This window comes from Ornithodoros turicata, chromosome 5, assembly GCF_037126465.1.
Source record: "Ornithodoros turicata isolate Travis chromosome 5, ASM3712646v1, whole genome shotgun sequence".
NCBI lineage: Eukaryota > Metazoa > Arthropoda > Arachnida > Ixodida > Argasidae > Ornithodoros > Ornithodoros turicata.
This window is the reverse complement of record NC_088205.1, coordinates 31125066-31141911: the sequence shown is the minus strand read 5'-3', so window position 1 is coordinate 31141911 and position 16846 is coordinate 31125066. Positions and strand designations below refer to the sequence as shown.

General features: G+C 49.9%; 1 protein-coding gene across 1 annotated transcript in view; it reads left to right on the top strand.

The window, feature by feature from the left end:
- LOC135394289 (leucine-rich repeat-containing G-protein coupled receptor 5A-like) overlaps positions 1-16846 on the top strand; it is a 372926-nt gene that overhangs the window by 283476 nt on the left and 72604 nt on the right. The window contains exon 5 of the mRNA XM_064624974.1: positions 16667-16807. Within this exon, the coding sequence (XP_064481044.1) occupies positions 16667-16807 (141 nt within the window). The remainder of the gene's footprint in view (positions 1-16666; positions 16808-16846) is intronic.

Sequence of the window (16846 nt, the reverse complement as noted above, 5' to 3'; positions counted from 1 at the left end):
CAGAGCTTTCTCAGCTTCCTTTTCGCCTTGAACTACCATAGTGAGATCATCTGCGTAGGCCACTATGGTTTTACACTGTACCGCCCCGGGTAATCCAACCCCTTTCACTGCCTCACACTGGTTCAGCTCTCGTAATAACCTATCAAAGGCTAATAGATACAGCAGGTGAGACAGGGGGCAACCTTGCCTTATTCCTCTTTTGACCTGAAAGCTCTTGTCCAATTGCCCATTGATGAGTAGCCTACTCCTGGCGTTTTCGTACATGGCTCCTATTGTGTTTATTATTGGATTTTCCACCCCAATTCCTTCTAATGTTTCTCTTAAATATGCGTGTTTAAGCCGGTCAAATGCCTTTTCTTGGTCTAAGGTCATGAGAATACTTCTTATTCTCCTTATGCTTGTCCATTCTATAACATCTCTTAGCTCCCATATTTTCCTTCATATTTTTTTGGATTGTTCGACCTTTAACTGCAGCACCCCGTGATGGTGACACCCACTCTTCCATATTTCCTTGTATTCGGCCCACGACTGCCCTTGCTAATAATCTAAATTTAGCAACGTTATAGGTCTCCAGGCGCCCAGCTCCTCCTTACGCTGGTGAATCTTGAACAGCAGAGTGACCGTTCCTTCTAGGAAGGTTTCTGGAAATGAACCTTTCTGAAGTGCACCATTAAGCACCTTCACCAAAGAGGGGCCTAGGATGTTCCAATACCGTTTGTAAAATTCTGCCGGAAACCCTTCAGGTTCTGGCGACTTCCCGTTCTTCAGGCTTCTAACAGCTTGCTGTACCTCTTTGCAGCTATGTTCTATGCCTTTTCCTGGCTTTCCCCCACAAAAGGAATCACCTGCCGTGAGTCCATTCTCAAACATGTTAGCGTAGAACTCCCGTGCCACAGTGGCTATTTCACCTTGCTTGGTGACTCGTCTGCCGTTGTTTATGAGGGCCTCCATGGGCGGTTGCGCTGAAGCCAGATGTTTAGAGAGGAGCCTCCGGGAGCACCAGGCTCCCTTCTCTAGATTGCCCCTCGCCGCCATATACCTCAACGCATCCCACCTTTCCTCCCTCAGGAGTGCGAGGTGACCTTTGGCGGAGGTGTACCTCACACCGGAGAGTACTCCCACGCCGAACTGTTGCAACCACCGCATGTGATTCTGGAGCTTGTGCGTCGTTGCACGCTTCTCACGCGCCTTTTTCGTCCCCCAGGCCTCAAGGCAGTTCTTTACAGCATTTTTAAGTTTCTCCCACCAATGAAAAGTATTGTCACTATCTTTGACCCCTCTCTGGATTATGTTTTTGACTTCGTATTGCCAACTGTAGGATGGGACAAACGAAAGCTTGACTTATTGGTCGATTTGTATATATGTATTGGCATCATGGTGGAAGACCAGCCATCTCACGGCAGGTCTGGAATTGATGTACGTGCTAGAGGCCACCTCGCAACAAACCAAAACTCACGGAGAGTTGCACGTGGGACCGCAGCACGAAGGATATTAGAAGCGGATGACATACCTACCATTGCTTTCTTCGAAGAGGGTCGCTGATGTTTGGCACCGCCTTTCAAACTGGACGGCCCCAAGGACTGCTCTCTCCCTGTAAAGGGCTCTACGGATGCCCGCTCTGACCCTGTTCAGTACCTCAACGGCGGTGCAAGCACGGCCACCGTGCACAGCTACGCAGCGTGCTATCCAGACCTGGTAGTTTATTTCTACCGCCAGGAGGATAAACTGGCGTCTATCGCCGACCGGAACTGGGAGCGGGCTGAGTAACTGAACCGTGCCCCACCTAATGAACGGAATGCCGTAAAGCACCTCGACCTTGTGCCACAGAAAATCCGGGAGAAGACAGTTGCGGAAAGCGTGCTCCGACGTTTCAAAGGTAGGGCAAAAAGGGCAACAAGGCCTGGTCAAACCGAAGCAGGACAACCTGTCCCTGAGAGGTAGAACGTCGTGCGCAAGACGCCACTGCAAGCTTAAACGGCGGGCATCTAACCAGCCGGCCGTAATATGAAGCCACGCGATCGGGCGAGGCACAGCCGAGCTCGCCGTCGGAAGGAGCTCCAGAAGAGCGGCATAAAACAGCGATTTCTATATATATATATATATATATATATATATATACACATATGTATTGGCATCATCGTGGAAGACGAGCCATATTGGCTGGCTCCCTTTAACGCAACAAACGCACTAGTCTACAACCATCGCAACGCCAACACCCGAAGACGAGCTCACGGCAGGTCTAAGATTCATGTGTGTATTGTCATCAAGCAAGATAACTACCTATGGAGGTAGCCTCTTTTACACAAACTGTATCTTACATACCAGATAACAACGCTCCAAAGGGAGATTGCTTTTTGTACGTGCCATACCCTGCGAACAATCCTGAAACTCCGGAACAGTCGCTACTGGGGAGCAGTACAGTCCTAGTGGGATTACTAGAACTTGATATGCCACTCACCTTGATCATAATCAAAGAGCCGAGTCGCTGTAAGCCAGCGGCGACAGCACTCCACAGACCCAAGTACTGACTGCTCACGGGTAATATGTGCACGCAGCCCGGCTCTCACTGCCTGAAAAATAGCCATGCTCCCAACATCTGGGCCACCAAAGGACAGCCGGCATCGGCGAATCCAAATTTGGAAGTTAATTTCCGAAATCAGCAATGCTAGTTGCTATCGCTCTGCGCGTGCGACCGGCAACGGCTCCAGGTACCTTACGGTGGCCCAATCAACTGCTGGGAGCCCAAATATTTGCGCCGCCCTACTCCATAGTAAAAGTGGAATATGGCATCGCAAAAAACAATGTTCTGCTGTCTCAGACATGCCACAAGACGGACAACCGTCCGTCCGACATATCCGAAAACGGTGCAAACGTTCACGCAGTGGGAGGACACCATGGGCCAGCTTCCACTGGAGACCAGCGCGCCGTGCATCAAGCCAGCCAGCAGTGATACGCCGCCAGGCGAATTTCGTTGGCACTGCTGGCCTTGCGGGACCCGGTCGCATTTCCCTGTAGGCGGCGTAGAAATCACGGACGCTCCACAAGGAAATGTCTTCATCTGGGCATTCGACACGCAAGCGCCGCACGACAGCAACACAAGCACACAAATAAGGAGGGAGTACTTCCGCTCTTGGGCGAAGCTCGGGACTTTCGAGGAACCACCTGGTGGCGTATCCTAGGAAATACTGCACTAATGCGCAGGCCGGGTGCTCTGATGCGCGGAGCGCCTCAAAGAGAATACGCGATTGAAGCGCCAAGCACCTTTCTGGCACAGCCGGTACTCCCAAGCCACCCAGATCACGGCTTCCGTGGAGTTGAGACCTACAGACCCATTCAACGGATCCGCCCCACAGGAAGCGGAACGCACGTCGTGTGATAGCTGCTTGTATTATCGCTGGCGGGGGTGAAACAGCCGCTAAAAACCACAAGCGACTAATACCATGCTGCTAACAGCCGTGCCCGGAATGTGATCGGCAATTCAACAAACTTAAGTTCTCGCAGAACAGCACTACAGCGGCTGAATACTCGAGGCCAGTTGACAGCTGAGACCCCTGCACTGTCAAAAACAACTCCCAGGATTTTAACCTGAGGTCTTACAGGAACTTGAAATGGTGCAGCACAGGTTGGCTGAACATTTAAAAAAAGAGCGACACTTTTGGACCTATTCAATCTTGCCCCAGAAACTGTACCGTAGTCTTCGAATGCTTTCAACACTGGCTCTAGGGAACTCTCGCGCGGTAGTATGACGGAGACATCATCACCGTACGCAAACACAGGCGGTGGGGGCATCTATTAGGTAGCCTTAGGATAACTGAGAAAGAACACAGCCTCCCGAGGAGAGGGTTGATGGCAAGGGCATACAAGGCGGGGGAGAGAGGGCATCCTTGTCGGACACCACACGTAACGTCAAACGAAGACGATAGACCACCAGCTACGGAAACGACACTTTTTGCGCCTTTGTATAGCACCTCAACGAAGCGCACCCAACCATCGGCGAAACCATATGCCCTCAGCGTTGAAAATAAGTACATGTGGCGCACACGATCGAATGCCTTCGACTGATCGAAGGAAGCCACCACTGCTGCTGTGCGTGAACACATTATCCAATGGATGGCATCACGTAGCGCAATCCTGTGGAGGTCTGACGACCTGCCAGGGACCGAACACGCCTGGCACGGGTGTAGCACCTTTTCTAAGTGCGGCGAAACACGCAAAAGAAGTGTCTTGGCTAAGGTTTTGTAGTCGCATGCCAATACAGTGATAGGCCGGTATGCATCCGGATCTCGCTTTCTGGACGGGTCCTTGCACAAGAGGACAACAACTCCACTGTGCATGCTAGAACATAGCATTCCTCGGGACAAGCATAGATTAAATACCCGAGTCAAGGAGTTACCAATTACCCGCCAGAAACGTTTGTAGAACTCAACTGGGAGGCCATCAACGCCGGGACACTTTCCGTTCGGCATTGAGGAGACAGCTGCTAGAATCTCTTGTTGCGTGAGCGGCCCTGAGCCTACATGCTCTATCTTTTCCTCCGGCAGTGGGCACTCTCGGCTGATAACGGGCTCGTCGGGTGATGACTCCTCGTAAAGGGCCGCGCAATGCTCACGCATCGCTGCTTGAATGTCATCAGGCTCGGTTAGAAGTGAGCCGTCAGCTGACCGGAGCTCGGATATACCCGAGCCCGGATTTCCTGCCACATAGCGCCGCAATAACATGCGGGAGCAATAAGCTTCCCGACACCAGCGCTCGATGTTTCTTTGCGCTACGAACTTGCGCCAAGAGTGCATACGAAGAGACGCAAGGCGCCCTTGCACATCCTCTATCTCAGAGGCAGTATCATGGCTGCGAGAGCCAGGGTGGCGAAGAATAGCTAATACCTGCCTGAGTGCATCTCTACACTGCCGATGTTCACGCGCACGCTGTTTCCCCCAAGACCGAAGACTGTGTGCTGCTCCCTGCTTCAAAGCCTCCCAGTGATCTGGCCCAAAATCGGGTGCGGAACACTGTTCCGATAGCCAATCTTGCATATCACTTCTAATTTCGGCATCCTCGAGCAAGGACACGTTCAGCCGCCAAAAACAACAACGAGATCGAAAATTTAGCAGGCCAGATATGGACAAAAGAACGCCGTGATGATCTGTAAGATCCCCAGCAGGTCGGGTCGCACAACTAGAGATGAAGTCTGCCAAGCCTGGCGAGACATAAAATCTGTCTAGTCGGCTGTGATGGCCACGTGTGTTAACCCAGGTGAACTCATATGCGTTACCATGCACGTGGGACCAAGTATCAATTAAACCAATCGAGTTCACCAGGCGCTCCAGCTCTCTGTTCGCCTGCCGGCCGTGCTGGCGGTCTATCGTACAGTTAAAATCACCTGCAAAAATTAAGTTCTGATTTCCATAAAAAAAAGTGTCAATTCTGCGAAAAAAATCCGAGCGCTCACCGCGGCGCACGGGGGCGTAAACATTGACAACACGCAGTGTTTTACTCCCATGTTCCAGCTCGACAGCCACCACCCTTCCCTCGGTGTCCGTGTCAAACCACCTGATAGATCCCCGAAACGACTGAAAAACTAAAATTCCCACGCCAGCTCTGTGGGGCGAACCACAGCTAAAGAACGCTTTGAGCCCATGTGAAACCTCTAAAGACTTTATAGCCCGACCGGAAAGGGACCCGGTTTCTTGCAGGAGAAGGATGTCTACGCGAGCAGACCTTGCCCAGTCGATAACTTCTAACTGCTTCACCTCCCTGCTGAACCCACGTACATTTAGTGTGGCAAGACTGAACAGGGACATTAAGAGAAAAATTGAGGACGCGAAAACGCTAGTTAGGAATCTCGCACTGCAGACCCCTCGGATGCTTGGCGCTTCCGTTTCGCAGCAGATTCGATGAAGTCCATCGCGTCAGCAACTGCACCTTCCCCATCTAACTCTAGGTCAATAACTAACCTGTCGGAGCTAGAAGACGCTACACTGTCCCCATCACCCCCAACTCCAGTATCACCACCAGCATCCCCGTCACTAACTGAGACCACTGCCTCAGTATGAGCTACAGCAGCTCCCTTGACAATGACCTCACCACTGGGAGAAGCATTGTCGGGAGACGCCACGACTGTGTCAGGGTCACCAACACCACGTTCATTTCCAGCCGCCACACTAACAGCTTCTAGAACGGGATGTTCATCTGACACAACTACGGTTGGGGTGTCCGCACTGGCAGCTTGCGCAGCTTGCACAGCCGGCACAACGGGCGCTTTCGGTGGCACTCGACCAGTCCCAACACGGGAAGCCACGTCGCGGCCGAACACTCGGACACGGCGTGGTCTCCACCGCAACGCCTACACAAGGCATCGCGACACTCATGTCCAACCTCACCACAGCAGGTACAAAGCGGGGCCACACAGTCCTTCTTAAAGTGACCTTCCGCGTTGCAACGCATGCACACGCGCTTTAGGCCATCATAATTGATGGTCAAGCGCTTACCGCGTACGCTGATGAAATTCGGAACAGGGGATCGCATTTCCATAAGAACACGACGATTCCCTGTTTCGATTCCTTCCAATTCCTTCTGAAGGAATGTCTCCCGGCTCACCTTGGTGACTGGCCCATATCCCGTGAGTGCAGTCTCTACCGCGGTATCGGTAATGGGGTCCGGTACCGAAATAATCGTCACCGTGACCAAGTTGGACTCGAGCGAGACCAACTCAATCACGCTGCCCTTCACTGTAAGTGAACCAAGGGCTTTCAGCTTTTCAGCAGCAGCCCTTGACTTCACTATCAAGTCGCATGCCCCACCTCCAATGTGACGCATGCTCTTCACAACTTTTCCTACCGTCTTCACTAGTGGAAGGAGGAAATCTACCCGCGACACGCCTGGAGGCAGTGTCACAGAGAACGCTAAAGGCCGGCTAGCCATAAGTCAGAGGCGGCTCAACCGCCGACGGTATACACTTTACAGGCCTCACATTGTGAGGCTGCAGTAAGAAAACACACAAGAAATGAACACGAACAAACGAATACTTACCCAATCAAGGCAAACAGAACACAAGGCAGGAGCGAGCACAGAGCACGCCGTCTTCAGTCTTCGTCTTCCTTCAACAGATCAGTTACTGCGACAATGCCGCAAACATGGCTCCTATTGTGTTTATTATTGGATTTTCCACCCCAATTCCTTCTAATGTTTCTCTTAAATATGCGTGTTTAAGCCGGTCAAATGCCTTTTCTTGGTCTAAGGTCATGAGAATACTTCTTATTCTCCTTCTGCTTGTCCATTCTATAACATCTCTTAGCTCCCATATTTTCCTTTCGATTGTTCGACCTTTAACTGCAGCACCCTGTGATGGTGACACCCACTCTTCCATATTTCCTTGTATTCGGCCCACGACTGCCCTTGCTAATAATCTAAATTTAGCAACGTTATAGGTCTCCAGGCGCCCAGCTCCTCCTTACGCTGGTGAATCTTGAACAGCAGAGTGACCGTTCCTTCTAGGAAGGTTTCTGGAAATGAACCTTTCTGAAGTGCACCATTAAGCACCTTCACCAAAGAGGGGCCTAGGATGTTCCAATACCGTTTGTAAAATTCTGCCGGAAACCCTTCAGGTTCTGGCGACTTCCCGTTCTTCAGGCTTCTAACAGCCTGCTGTACCTCTTTGCAGCTATGTTCTATGCCTTTTCCTGGCTTTCCCCCACAAAAGGAATCACCTGCCGTGAGTCCATTCTCAAACATGTTAGCGTAGAACTCCCGTGCCACAGTGGCTATTTCACCTTGCTTGGTGACTCGTCTGCCGTTGTTTCTGAGGGCCTCCATTGGCGGTTGCGCTGAAGCCAGATGTTTAGAGAGGAGCCTCCGGGAGCACCAGGCTCCCTTCTCTAGATTGCCCCTCGCCGCCATATACCTCAACGCATCCCACCTTTCCTCCCTCAGGAGTGCGAGGTGATCTTTGGCGGAGGTGTAGCTCACACCGGAGAGTACTCCCACGCCGAACTGTTGCAACCACCGCATGTGATCCTGGAGCTTGTGCGTCGTTGCACGCTTCTCACGCGCCTTTTTCGTCCCCCAGGCCTCAAGGCAGTTCTTTACAGCATTTTTAAGTTTCTCCCACCAATGAAAAGTATTGTCACTATCTTTGACCCCTCTCTGGATATGCTTTTGACTTCGTATTGCCAACTGTAGGATGGGACAAACGAAAGCTTGACTTATTGGTCGATTTGTATATATGTATTGGCATCATGGTGGAAGACCAGCCATCTCACGGCAGGTCTGGAATTGATGTACGTGCTAGAGGCCACCTCGCAACAAACCAAAACTCACGAAGAGTTGCACGTGGGACCGCAGCACGAAGGATATTAGAAGCGGATGACATACCTACCATTGCTTTCTTCGAAGAGGCTCGCTGATGTTTGGCACCGCCTTTCAAACTGGATGGCCCCAAGGACTGCTCTCTCCCTGTAAAGGGCTCTACGGATGCCCGCTCTGACCCTGTTCAGTACCTCAACGGCGGTGCAAGCACGGCCACCGTGCACAGCTACGCAGCGTGCTATCCAGACCTGGTAGTTTATTTCTACCGCCAGGAGGATAAACTGGCGTCTATTGCCGACCGGAACTGGGAGCGGGCTGAGTAACTGAACCGTGCCCCACCTAATGAACGGAATGCCGTAAAGCACCTTGACCTTGTGCCACAGAAAATCCGGGAGAAGACAGTTGCGGAAAGCGTGCTTCGACGTTTCAAAGGTAGGGCAAAAAGGGCAATAAGGCCTGGTCAAACCGAAGCGGGACAACCTGTCCCTGAGAGGTAGAACGTCGTGCGCAAGACGCCACTGCAAGCTTAAACGGCGGGCATCCAACCAGCCGGCCGTAATATGAAGCCACGCGATCGGGCGAGGCACAGCCGAGCTCGCCGTCGGAAGGAGCTCCAGAAGAGCGTCATAAAACAGCGATTTCTATATATATATATATACATATGTATTGGCATCATCGTGGAAGACCAGCCATCTATATATATGTATTGGCATCATCGTGGAAGACCAGCCATATTGGCTGGCTCCCTTTAACGCAACAAACGCACTAGTCTACAACCATCGCAACGCCAACACCCGAAGACGAGCTCACGGCAGGTCTAAAATTCATGTTTGTGACCAAACAAAGTTATTGCACTGCGGATAACAAACGAACAATAGAAGAGACTAGATGGCATTACGATTTCATCATCATATAGCTTCAACGGTGTGCAGGACGTGCTCCGTTGCATGACTCCATTTCACAGTAACTACTGCGTCCAAGTAAAGAAACCGGAAGGTTTCTCGAGGACACAGGCTGCATTAACGTCAGGAAGACAGCGCGGCAATAGCACGCCACTAACTAATGGCTGTCCTTCACAGAAAACAACAATATTGATTCATTCCTTTTCTCTCATTTGCCTACATTTTAGAGTAGAACTTTGGCTCGCTGAAGTAATATAAATAGCTGAAGCTCACGTGTAATGAAGTGACCACGAAATCGAAAAAGAAGCTTGTAGCAGGGGGCGCTTATGCACACTTATACGTACTAGAAATCGTTCAAAACATTTCTGCGTAAAGACGACAGTTCGATTAGACAGAAAATGCATAACACTCTTAGAAAAAGTGGTGGAGCAGTTACACATTTTAGGAGATAATAGTTGTCGCATATGTTGTGCCTAAACGGTTGCAAAGTTCTACCTGCTATACCTACGAATGATAGGGTTACCGCTTCTGATTCGGTGAGCGAGGGGGCGTACGCCTTTTTGTAGCAATTTGGATATATGATAATTGATTTTACCACCCTTTTACACCCTTTGTCAGACGCTATGTTGACCTCTAGTGGTGGTAACTATATAGAAGTTACCACATTTTCACACCCTTTTTTCTTACAGTGAAGGTATTCCTGTTTGCCGATTGTCAGTGTATAGCTGCGAAGCATTGTTGCACGAACAAGTCTGCTCTCCACTCTACGAACAAGAATAAAGCTGCAGCTTTATTCTTGTTCGATGACAAACTGCCGTTTGTGTACATTCTGTCAAACGAGACCTTTCATCAGGGCCGGATCCACTCAACATCGACAGAAGCTGCGGGGGAGGGAACATGACATCCGCCTTTTACACAAAACATTTTATAACATTTTACGCGCAAGCGTTTCAAAGTGGTGGACGAGAGTCGGCGTATTCAGCACGGCACGCTCTAAAAGCTTCACCGCATAACACTGCACGAATGCTGCAGTTAACGCTTTTGATTCGGAAAGGTGGCAGGGCGTACGCATTGTTGCCACAATTAACATATACCAAAATTGCCACAAAGAGGGGTACGCGACCCCCCCAAGAAATCAAGAGAGCGATATCGTTTTGAATGGCGACTGAGCGTGTTATGCGGTGAAGTTTCGTCTTTAGAAAATAGTAGAGGACAGTGGTAGAGTGACATTGATACATAGCGGTCGCCGTATTGCCGGCAAAAGAAGGAAAAAAAAAAAAACAATGTCGTGGGTGTTTGTTAGATAGCCTAGCGTACACTGTTAAAACAGAACTTCACCACATAGCACGATCCTAGTCAACCATCATACCGAATGATATCATTCTGTGTCATGATTTCTTCAAAACAGGGGGGAGGCGCCTATCTGGGACAAGATAATCTATCCCAGATAGGCGCCTCCTCCCATTTTCAACAAATCAATGCACAGAATGATATCTTTCGGAATGATGGTTGGCTAGGAGCGTGCTATGTGTTGAAGTTCTGTTTTAACAGTGTACGTTCTCAGTTCCTTCGGGACGTCAGGCCGGGATGTAATGGGTGTGAGGCCGGGATGCGTAACAGAGAAATATTTAGCACGTGGGGTAGTGGATATGGATAGGGGGAAACACACACCCCTAGCTAGGGAACGCCCATGGAAGTGGCGTACTGCAGAGCACACCCCATGTACGTTACACTGTTAAGACAGTAGGTGCGTTCTTTTCGCTTGCACCTCCTGCACCAGATCTGAACTGGGTTATTTGCGTGCTGCACTTTCCTTTTGAAAAGAAAGGCATTACTAATAAAGTTCTTTTCAGCTGGAAAGTGCAGCTCCCGAAAACCTGTCTTGCGTGGAGTCCAAGGTAGTGCAGTCCAGTGCAAGTGAAAAGAATACGCTTAGAACTTCACCACATAGTACGCTTCTAACCAACCACCGTTTCGAACATCATTCTGCCTCCTGATTCCTTGAAAACGGGAGGATGCGCCTATCTTGGACATGCATTAATGTCCAAGATGGGCGCCTGCTCCCATTTCAACAAATCAGGAGCCAGAACGGTATCATTCGGAATGGTGGTGGAATGGTGCAACATTGTGGGCGCGTTAAAGAATCAATGGGTGTGGCTCGAAATCCCGCTTCATTCATCAAGCATACTACTATGAATCGCCACGTTGATTTCGGTCGGGCCACGGCGCACTGGAATTTACATAAGGTCCGCGAAACCGATACCAAAACGAAGCCGCCAACGCCATCAGGGGAACGCCAGGCCCACACCACCTAGATACAGAAAGCCTGCGCGCTCGTCGACGTGACGTCCGTAGCCAATCACGAACGTGCTTTCAGCGGTCGTGGCCATGGAGAAGCAGCACCGTCGTCTGCGAGTTGTGTTTGAACGTCCCCGCGTACTAAATGGGAAAACTTGAAAATAAAGCGCAAAACGGTCTCAATCTTTCTGAAAACTGATTTTCTGGAAAATGTCTTGCACTTTTTATCTAAATATTTAAGCCTGCAGGTTCCAGGTAAGCTGCAATCATTTGCGGGTTCTTGAATTCACCGAACGGTGAATCGCAGTAGCAAACGAATTCTGAATCTTAATTGAAAGAGGGAGAGGAGGCAATGCGCAGGCTTTCTCTATCTACACTAGCTCTTAAAAATGAACTTCACTACATAGCACGCTGAAGGCCAACCATTGTACAGAGTGATTCCTCTATCACCCTTCATTTGTGGAAAGCGCGGGGCGTACGCCCCTTTTGTCACAATTAACATTTCTGCATATGTGTCACAAAAAGGTGTACGCCTCCCGTTTTCAACTGTAGAGGAGGTGGAGTTCCTCTACATGAGTCCTGACCGGCGATGATGGAATGTCCCGGCGGGCAGATGGATGTGGCCTCACTCTGGGACGGTGCCGGTAGAACTGCCGTGCCAGCGCCGTAGCGCGTGGCAGCAGAGGCACGTCGTCATCGTCGTCCACGGGCCGCCACATCACTCCCCCCCCCCTCAGACGCGGAGCGGTGCATGGGATTAAAGTCCGCGTCGATACCATGAAGAGGAGAATGAGGACGACTCGTGGATGGTGGATGACTGGCCACACGGCTTGTGTTTGCGGCTGTTGATGCAGCAGCAGCGGGATGGCGGGAACAATAGCGCTGCGATTCGGGCGGGTTCCAGTGATGAGATGTGAGTGTTGAGTGCTTGGATGCTTGAGTGGTTGCTGATTGTGAGTGTCTGCTGAGTGCGTTGAGTGCTTGTTGAGTGATTACTGCCGAGCGTTGATTGTTGCTGAGTGAGTGAGTTGCTGAGTGCCGACTGTTGCTGGGTGAGTGCGTTTCTGAGTGGGCGACAGTACCGCGACCGGTACGACAGCGTGAATGCCGGTTGCCGCCAGAGAAGTGCCGGGGAGGACCATCATGAAGCAGGTGGAGGCCAGAAAGCCAGCTTACTGTGGTCTCCCTGCGGGTCCCCGGTGGAACAGTGGTCCCGGTGCGCATTGCCTGCTATAGGGTGGTTCGCTGCTGGTTTGCCGCCGAAAAATTTAGGATGATGAATGGCCGAATTACGCCGAACCGGGTGTTCGTTGTTCGGGTCATCAAATGTAGAGGAGGTGGAGTTCCTCTACATGAGTCCTGACCGGCGATGATGGAATGTCCCAGCGGGCAGATGGATGTGGCCTCACGCTGGGACGGTGCCGGTAGAACTGCCGTGCCAGCGCCGTAGCGCGTGGCAGCAGAGGCACGTCGTCATCGTCGTCCACGGGCCGCCACACAACAAATCAGGGGACAGAACGATGCCACTCGGGCTGATGGTTGGCTAGGAGCGTGCTATTTTGTGAAGTTTATTTTTAAACGTGTAGGTGCACTCTTAAAAATGAACCTCACCACATAGCACGCTCCTAGCCAACCATCACGTCGAATGATATCGTTATCTTCCCTGATTTGTTGAAAACGGGAGGCGTACGCCTTTTCTGTGACAATTATGAACCGCATAAGTGTCACAGAACAGGCGTACGCCTACCGCTTTGAACAAATCAGGGCACATAGCGATATCATTCGAGATAATGGTTGGCTAAAAGCGTGCTATGCGGTGAAGTTCATTTTTAAGAGTGTGGTGTTGGCCAGGCCGCCGTCGTGACGTCGTTAGTCTGCGGAGTCTGCGCTCTGTGCCTGTTCAGTGACCTTCAGAAAAATCCTCTGCTATGATCCATTCGCACCGTCAGCTCTCCGAGCGAGGTGACACAGCTCGCCGCTGCCAGTCCCTGATCCGCAAACACGAACCATGTCATCAGCGAAACGTCAACAACACCTGCAGGTGGTGAGCGCGCTTAGCAAAACTGAAATTCGAGAGAGCGCCTCGCGCTCCACGTTTGAGATTGAGCCATAAATGTTTTGCAGGGATTCATATTTCTGGCCGCGACCCAAAACAATGGAAAATTTAATATATATATAAATATATATGTTATATTGGGGTCACTTTCTTGCTCCTTTCCTCCATGGAGCACTATGTTTTTTTACTAAACGGGACTTATCCTTTTGCTGAGTGTGGCGCTCTCGCGCACACTAAAACATATCACACCTTTTTGAGTGTAAAGTTGGAGTTTGATAACTAACACCAAATTCGGTGTAAAGTCAGTAGGGTGTAAGAATCTACACCCTTTTAAAGGGTGTAAATCGAAATATTTCTTAGACCCCTTGTGGCGTAAAGTTGGTGTTTGATAACTTACACCAGTCCTGGTGTAAAAGCAGTGGGGTGTAAGAAATTACACCCTTTAGATGCATGGGCCGATGGTGATCTGTGCTTCAACTGCGATGGGTACAGTCAAGAGCCATCAGAGGCAGCTGTGTTGCATACCTGGTTACCATTATGCGTGCATCCACCAGAGGACCCACAAGCATGCGTCTGGTGGAAGTAAAACGCTGGCATGCATTTTGAATATATTAATTTATTTCTGACTATTCAGGCATGGACACAAAGTTTAAAGTAGCACAGAAGTCGTTTTTAACACCCAGTTTTCTTCCTATAAAACTGTTAAGTAGGCCAGTAAGATGCACCATGCGAAGTAATTTACACCACAGAGTCGTAATTATCGCAGAAATTGAATTTAAAATACGCCGCAAAAAGCGACCGTGCGCAACGGTGGTGAAGAGCAGTACCAGCCTGTGATCTGCCTGGAACCTCGCGCTGACGCTATAAGGAGAACGCTCGCTGATTGGCCTAGAGAAATGTTGTCTGCTACTCCGCTGTCGTCTGCTACTCGGCTGTTCGGGGTTCTGATAAAGCCTTTCTCCTTGCTCAGTAATGCTTCGGCCGCTCCTTCTATACCCAATTCTCCGGGAGAACTGGCAAAACAGGTTTACAGCGGCAAAGGGACAAGGCGCTGACCCCCAGTGACCGGCGGACCAGAACGAGTTCTCCTTATACCGTCATCGGTGACGTAGCATCATACCTCCTCATCCTCGTTATAGCTGGAGTGGCGAGTTAAGGGTGAACGCGCGGAGCTATGTTTATATTAGTTTTTTTCTGGGAAACAAATTGCACACATCAAAACCTTTTGCGCTATTCGGTATAATGACACACACACTTTCATCAGATGTCTTAATCTGAATTTTTTTGGGGTGGCCCTCTGTACTTCTTTAAACAGAGACTTTCTGACTAGACATCAGACTGAGAGTGTCTGACTAGACACAGCTTCTACAGGAGTAAGCTTTTTTTCTCCTTTAATAATGTTCATATTGATACGTATTAATATGCACGTTAAAGGGCGATCCATTGTCACAATAAAATGAGTCACTACTGGTATGCTATTGCTTCACATTTGTTATTTCAGCTCCACACGCAGTAACATTATTAGTAAGCTGTATGACTCACTCTTTTCATTGTGTGCGCAAGCGGCCCTGTATGGAGTCTTGTAACACTGTAGTGAATTTGAGAAACTGCAATGCACAGCTTACAGGAGTGCTGAAAACTGAATGCAATTTTTTTAGTACTGTTTCTTTCTTTTCTTCTGTTCTTAGCATGAACTTTTACAGCTATAATGATACCTCATTTATTTCCATTTTAAGCCAGAGGTTCGCTGTCATTACCCTATTTACACTCTGTAAGGGCCCAGGGCAAACAAATTTCATAAATGAATGAGTAGTGGTGTACAGGTTCGGTCAAAAACGTGTGAGCAGTGTCAAATGGAAATGGAAACCGGAAATGGGCACTTTCACTCAGGGGTGGATGGCTGACATTAGCCTCGAATGTGCGTGGAAAGCAGCCTTATCGCAAGTGATAACAGCCACTGGCCCCCTCTGATCAAGTGGACGTTTCTGTTTCGCAGGATGTCGCTCCGCAGAGGGTTGACGCCGCTCGTGCGTTTCCCAAACTTTTGTCTCAGCCGGCACACCATTTTTACACCAAGATAGGTGTTGCTATTTTGACTGTGGGGTGTACACTGTACAGTACACCATCTTTGCACCGGATAGGTGTTCTGCTTTTGGCTGTAGGGTGTAAATTGCAAAATACACCCCTGCAACACCTAAATGGGCGTAAATATTCTTAGTGTTATACGAAGACGCGGTAAGAGCGAGGCGTCGTTCTTGATAAGGCTGATATGGAAAGGGGCGTTGCTGTGCCAGTTGCGTATTGGTTCCTCTGAATAAAATTTCCAGATGCGAGTTCGTATGACCCGTCAGCATCTGCACGAGCTTGGAGGTGTTGTGAATGCTGGCGTGGTTTGAGTGGCATCCCTTGCGGGGTGGTCAGCCTGTTCATTTCCCGGCATGCTCTAGTGAGAGCAGCGCGATGGGAATTCCTTGTCTGGCGAGTTGGTGCGTTTTGGTTTTGAGCTCCTTGTCGTCTTGTCCTTGGTCATGGTCGTCTTGGTCCTTGTCGTCTGTGTCTGCCTCGCTCCATGTTTTATGTGTAGTATTGTACCAACTGACCTATTCTGTAATTTTAGGGAACCTCTAAGGGTCACTGCTTTGGTGGAGGATTTCATGGAAAGCACGGGTATGGCCTAGGAGATGGCAAATTGCTCTGTGTTTGTTGGGGAGAGAACGCGGGCTATGCCCTCTGTTCACGAGTGACTGAAGCCCAGGATTAACTGGGCGATTGTGCTCATGTGTCGGAGATGCAATCCGAGCCACGCAGTCTGGAGTTTATAGAGTGTGTCCGATGTGTAACAGAGTGTAACAAGGTGGTGGTGGTGTTACAGGAGTGGTGTACGTCCACTTCCCTCAGCAAATCAGGAAAGAGAACCGTATCAATCTGAATGCTGGTTGGCTTTGACCTTTGAGCTTGTTATACAGCGAAGTTGTATTCACCTAACTGGCCAAAAGGGGATACACGAATTCGTTTCTGCAGACGACGGGCACGATGAATCTTGCCAATCGGTACATCCGTTTGACAGCTACGCTGCCGTATTTTATTCGTCTTGCACAATTTGTTTCAGCCACCTCAACAAAAACCGGCTACAGTCACTGGGTAACAACTGGGCACCCCTGCGTCGGCTGCGAAAGATGTGGCTCGATGGCAACCTACTCGCTGGCGTTCCAACTGATTGCCTAAATGCTCTGCCCAACCTGCAGGCCCTGTAAGATCCACCTTTCAGTACTTCCCAGTACCACAAATG